The 5,518-nt window shown below is 40.2% G+C and overlaps 1 protein-coding gene across 1 annotated transcript; it reads right to left on the reverse strand.

The window, feature by feature from the left end:
- Window positions 1-444: 444 nt before the first annotated feature.
- On the reverse strand, window positions 445-4,466 carry LOC115782476 (uncharacterized). Its single transcript, XM_030732652.1, has 10 exons — window positions 4,422-4,466; window positions 2,961-3,063; window positions 2,710-2,850; window positions 2,424-2,599; window positions 2,167-2,288; window positions 1,823-1,916; window positions 1,395-1,730; window positions 1,133-1,289; window positions 923-1,050; window positions 445-771 (listed from the first exon to the last, which is right to left on the reverse strand). Exons 2-10 carry the CDS (start codon window positions 3,055-3,057, stop codon window positions 451-453), a joined length of 1,572 nt encoding a protein of 523 aa, XP_030588512.1. The 5' UTR covers window positions 3,058-3,063; window positions 4,422-4,466; the 3' UTR covers window positions 445-450.
- Between the last annotated feature and the right edge of the window lie 1,052 nt (window positions 4,467-5,518).

Here is a 5,518-nt window from a genome sequence, read left to right on the forward strand (position 1 = left end):
TCTCCCCTCAGGCAGGAGGCTACGGTCCATACGGACCAGAACCTCCCGCCATAAGAACAGTTTCTTCCCCTCTGCTGTTGGACTCATGAACAATTACCCTAAGACTGTTACCACCACCCTCCACAAACGCTGATGACCCTATGTCTATGCACCTGTCTGACTGCACTGATGTACATATTAGTGGAATATAGTCTACATTCTTCTATCTTTTAATTAGTCTCTGCACTGTATATTTTGTAATTTTGTAATATTGTGCTATAGTTATAGCTCTAATATCTCTGTATATTTGCAATTTGTATACTTGTATATTGTCTTCTAGTTTTTATACTTATTTGTTTTTTTTCTGTAAGCACGAAGTACCGCAGCAATTTCCTAATGCTGTGAACCTGTTCACCCATATGGCAATAAAAACCTTCTGATTCTGATTCTGATCCAAGGATATTTATCACCTCAAGTGTCGTGCAAAAATCTTGCTCTTAGTTCCCTGACTCTGGGACTTTCCTTGGCATGTCCCACATCAATGTTAAAAACTGTGGTTTGGATGAACGTATAGAAGTTATAGAGGGATTCATGGTAGTTGACGCTGAAGATGAAGTGTGCCTTGAAGAGCTCATCGAAAGCTGCCAAGGAGGTCTGTGCCTTGCAAGGGACGGCCTTGTGATCAATGATGATGTAGTATCTTTGGATGCTGCTCTTGTTTTCACCAACACACAGGAGGAAGGGCTGTCCCGGTTCCACACCAGCAAGGAAGGTTTCGACACTGGCTCCCATCTTTGACAAAATGTATAGAAGAGGAATGATAGAAATCCATGAAATATAGAACAGCTACATTCAAATAGCTAACAAAGCCAATAAGAAAGTGCTTCAACACAAGAAGTAGGATCATCAGAATAACCACATAAATACAGTATGATTTGCATACCTGCAGATATCTCACAACATGGTCCACAGCTTGACATGAGCTGATTTTGGCACTCTTCTTGTGGCCTTTGGAGGTAGGTGGAAGCAAGTGAAGCAACAGTAGAATGCTTGACAGGTCACTGTCCCAGCCTAGGGGAAACACAGGTAAAAGACACATTCAAATGATACATAACTGATATTTTAAAGAGTGAGCCAAACTAACCAGACCCACCTGTGTCGTGCTGCGAATACAAGAGCTCTTCAATGTGCTCATTAGAAGTCAGTTTTCTGCACTCTGTCAGGATCCTAGGTTTGAAAAAAGTAGGCCATTTTGCCAAAAATCTGCCCGACACCTCCTCTCCAAACATCATGGTGAAGTCCTGGTCAATCTACAGAAGAATGTGCATCTTTATACTATTTCATGTTGAAAGTGTATACTTTGAGTGATGATTCACTTAATAATAATAATATTAATAATAAGTTGTTTGTCTTACCAAGCCAGTGATGTTAAGGAATTGTGGGAAGACATCCAAGACTGTTGAAGAGCACTGTTGATCTTGAACCAGTGTTTGACGATACTGAAATGTGGCCCTCATCTTCTCTTTGACTGCCGATTCATCAGTTGAATGTTTCAAAAAGGATATCGCTTCACGACACTCCTCACCAAGCAGCTGCTTATCGGTGCAGGAAACCTCTCTCTTTCTCTTTGGACTATCTTGATAGGCTGTGCTGGTGGAGGATCTCCGGGACTGAGCTGCCGAGTTGCGCTGAACAGTTTTTATTCTCCAAGCCAAGTAGCCAGATCCACTCTGTTGGTCATAGAAGTGTTCCTGTGATAGTAAAAATACAAAATTGTAGAGCAAATTCAGAATATATTACTACTGCATAAACTGACATAAAAGACTTTCATTTAAAAACTTACATATCCATTGTCTGAATATGGATCTTTGAGGCTGGGAAATAGAGAGATGATGCCCAAAGCATATTTAGTTCTCACAGAGACTGGTGGGATCATCCTGAAAGATAAACATGACATAACTACAACAATTCTATCAGGGTTTAAAGGGGACAAATTCTACTGTTATTTGCTTCAATGAGTTTTAGTCTCTCTCAAATTGTCAGTTTTTATGTCATGCTTTAGCCATTTGATGTTTATTTCCATTATAGGATATATTAAAGAAATTGCTTTACTGATATGCAATGTCCTAAACTGAATGTGCTCTTTTAAACATTTTTAAAGTATAAATATGAATATTGATGTCTTACCCATGAATTTCAACCATGTTGGCCACAAGGAGGTTTACCAAACGTCTTCTTGTGCCATCCGTCAGTGATCGCAGTTTAATAACCTGTCCACCTGGTTTAACCTGGAGAGCATTTCTCACCATCTCCAAGATTAAGCATCACATAGTCAGAAATTTCATCAATCTTTATCAACATCAAATTCAACAAACAACCCACAGTTTAACAGCAAAATTCTTTGTGCCTGATGTTTTACATCATTTGTTACAAAAGCTGCACACCTCTTTTGCTGCTTCCTGTTCAGCATGTGTTCTCGTCCCTCCGTTTGTGTGAACAATCACTGTGGCATCAGATGAGTCAGAAGATGCTAGCAAGGAGTCTCCAGAAACTGACACAGATGAATTGTCTGACATGGTTGACTCCAGCGAAGTAGATGATAAATCATGTTGAAGCACAACTGGAAACAGTGGAAAAAAAATGTATACAGCAAATGGATAAAATTTGTTCTAAATACTTTATTTTTCTAAATTCATGATCTACTCCTTCCTCAACAAGGCTGAGCCTCACCTGTTGACTTCTCAGTTGTCACCCTAACAGTAAGGTTCCCTGCTTGCAAAAGATCCTCAAACACATCTGCATCAACTTCTGTCCCTGATTCATCTGTCAAGTGTAGCTCAGTCTCAAGAGGAAGACCTAGCTTCACAATGACTGATAAAAATATTATATTTAGAGCAATGGAAAAACTTTTTATAGCACGGTTTTATAGCAAATAGTCCATTTACACAAACATTCTGTACTACATGAAAACTGATGCCAACCTTTCTGAAGAAATGTGCTGAAGTCATCATAACCATCTTCAGTCTCAGCTACTTTGACATACTTCTGCGTTTCTCCAAATCTCACCTTCACCAACATGATGTACTAATGAAGAAAAAAAGAAAAGGCAACCAAATGTGCCATTATTTACAGTATATTCACCGTGAATGTGTAGAGACAGAAACATTTTTGCTTTGCTTTACTCGCATGAAATCGACTGCGGAAATGCTTCTTTGATTCTCATATGCACAAGTCATGCCAACCAGTCCCCACCTAAATAATGGGAGCCAGCACCAAGGTTATAATAGTTTTGGATTTTACATTATAGTTAGGTTTTAGTTAGTTTTTACTTTTTGTTCTCCAATTCAGTTAGTTTTAATTAGTTTTCAGAGTGGTTTTGATCGTTTTTATTAGTTTTTATTTTAGGTTTAATGCTTAGTTTTAATTAGTTTTAGTATTTTCATACTTAAACAGGTGCAAGATTCAAGGCGTACAAGTGAGGCACTGTTACTGAATTGTCCTCGCTGCTTTTTAAAAACATCCTTGCAATGCCATTACGCCATGTAAAAGAAACTGCATTGTAAAAATGTTTAAATGAACAGCAAGTGTGTAACCCTGCAATGTAAACAACAGTGCAAGCGGAAGTAAACTACTGGATTCCGCTATGAATTATGGGTAATGGCGCGAGGTCAGGAATGCCGTCATGACGGCTAACAGCACCAACACCCATAAATAAAGAGTTTGACAATATAACATCACTTGAAGGTATAAACATGACAGTGACGTTATTTTTTTATATGCATGGAGAGCTGCAGCATTGAGTAAAGTTATAAAAACTCACCAGCATTTCAGACCTTTATTACCCATGGCAGCAGGTGATGGCGGGAGGGAATGCGACCCTGTTGCCAGCTCCGCTAACAAGCTAAAGTTAAAACTTTTTTTTAAATTTAGCCCAAAACTTAGAAAATGATAAATAAATAAACTACTCCTGCCGATTAAAAGCTCCGGGTTTAGCGCAGGACTTGGTGTGGCGGCCCGGTGTGTTTTTTCTCTCTCCAGCTATTCTTCCAGCAGCAACATACCACCGGCCTCTTATAGCTTTTCTGATTTTAGCACCTGTCCATCGACAAGCAGGAGCTCAAGCCCCGGGTCCAGCACAGGCAATCTACCCCCTCGATACATTATGCCATATTAAAGCCAAGACCGTCAAGAAAACGACACCACAGCTAAATATGTTAACTCAGATGGCCTTCAGATTTTCTAAGTTTTAATGTTCAGCTAACCCGACACCTCATGCTACACCAGTTTGTCTAGCTTTAACCTCTCACAAAAAATTGCAGTTGTACATATATACCGTGATATCCAAACGCATATACTTACGTTAAGCAAACTATGTATTAATCAATAAACTTGCGCAAAGGGAAAATGAATGCAGCCATAAAAAATATCATGCAAAAACTTACCTTGTCACGATGTAAGCTCCAGACTGCATGAGACTGCTGCTGTCCCCGCTCTCGAACAAGCACGTCACAGATACGTTGAAATTCTGGGAGCAACTCTGTCAGGTGTTGATTTTAAACTTAACACCAGATAGAGTTACTTAAATTTAACTCCCTGGAATGACACCAACTCTTTTGGGAAACTAACACTTATATCGTTGACTAGACTAAACAAGTGTTGAATTAACACTGTATTTTTAACAGACAACAACAACACTTGAAATCTAACACTTCTGATTTTGCTGTGAAGGGTCGATGATAAGGCTCCTCTGTGCATTTAGGATGCAGCAGTCTGTCACTGAAGGAGCTCTCCAGCTCAGCAACAGCTTCCTGCATGGGGTGGGAGACCTTGTCCATCAGTGATGTTATTTTGGTCAGAGTCCTTCTGTCTCCCACCACCTGCACTGAGTCGAGAGGACATCCTAGGACAGAGCTCGCTTTCCTGATGAGCTTGTCTATCCGCTTCCTCTCACCTGTAGATAAGCTGCTGCTCCAACATACTGCTGCATGGAAAATGGCTGATGCTACTACAGTGTCATAAAAGGTCTTCAGGAGCACCCCCTGCACTCCAAAAGACCTCAGCCTTCTCAGCAGGTAGAGTCTGCTCTGAACCTTCCTGTAGAGCGCATCAAACCTGTTAAAGAACTGGTTCAGGTTGTCCCCCCCCCAAGTCTCCCACGACCCTAGGGCTTGGTTTGTGTCCTGAAATTGAGTTCAAACTCCTCCAAACCCCACTGATGTTGCTCTGCTGTAGCTGGTCCTCCATCTTCTTTCTGTAGGTGTTTTTTTTCCATCCCTGATTTTTCAGAGTTGATCCAGGGTTTATTGTTTGAAAAACACCTTACTCTCCTGATGGGCACAGTGTTTTCCACGCAGAAACTGATGTAATCCGTGAAGCTTTGTAGGTAACAGCATTATTGCTTTAATCAGAATCAGAATCAGAATCAGAATCAGAAGGTTTTTATTGCCATATGGGTGAACAGGTTCACAGCATTAGGAAATTGCTGCGGTACTTCGTGCTTACAGAAAAAAACAAATAAGTATAAAAACTATAAGACAAT

Source organism: Archocentrus centrarchus, chromosome 7, assembly GCF_007364275.1.
Source record: "Archocentrus centrarchus isolate MPI-CPG fArcCen1 chromosome 7, fArcCen1, whole genome shotgun sequence".
Taxonomy (NCBI): Eukaryota; Metazoa; Chordata; class Actinopteri; order Cichliformes; family Cichlidae; genus Archocentrus; species Archocentrus centrarchus.

Coding starts and splice junctions, on each gene's coding strand:
- LOC115782476 (XM_030732652.1), bottom strand. CDS start 3,057: ATGTTGGTGAAGGTGAGATTTGGAGAAACGCAGAAGTATGTCAAAGTA. Junction 2,289..2,423: donor AACAGGAAGCAGCAAAAGAG/GTGTGCAGCTTT, acceptor TTAATCTTGGAG/ATGGTGAGAAATGCTCTCCA. Junction 1,051..1,132: donor GTATTCGCAGCACGACACAG/GTGGGTCTGGTT, acceptor TGTTTCCCCTAG/GCTGGGACAGTGACCTGTCA.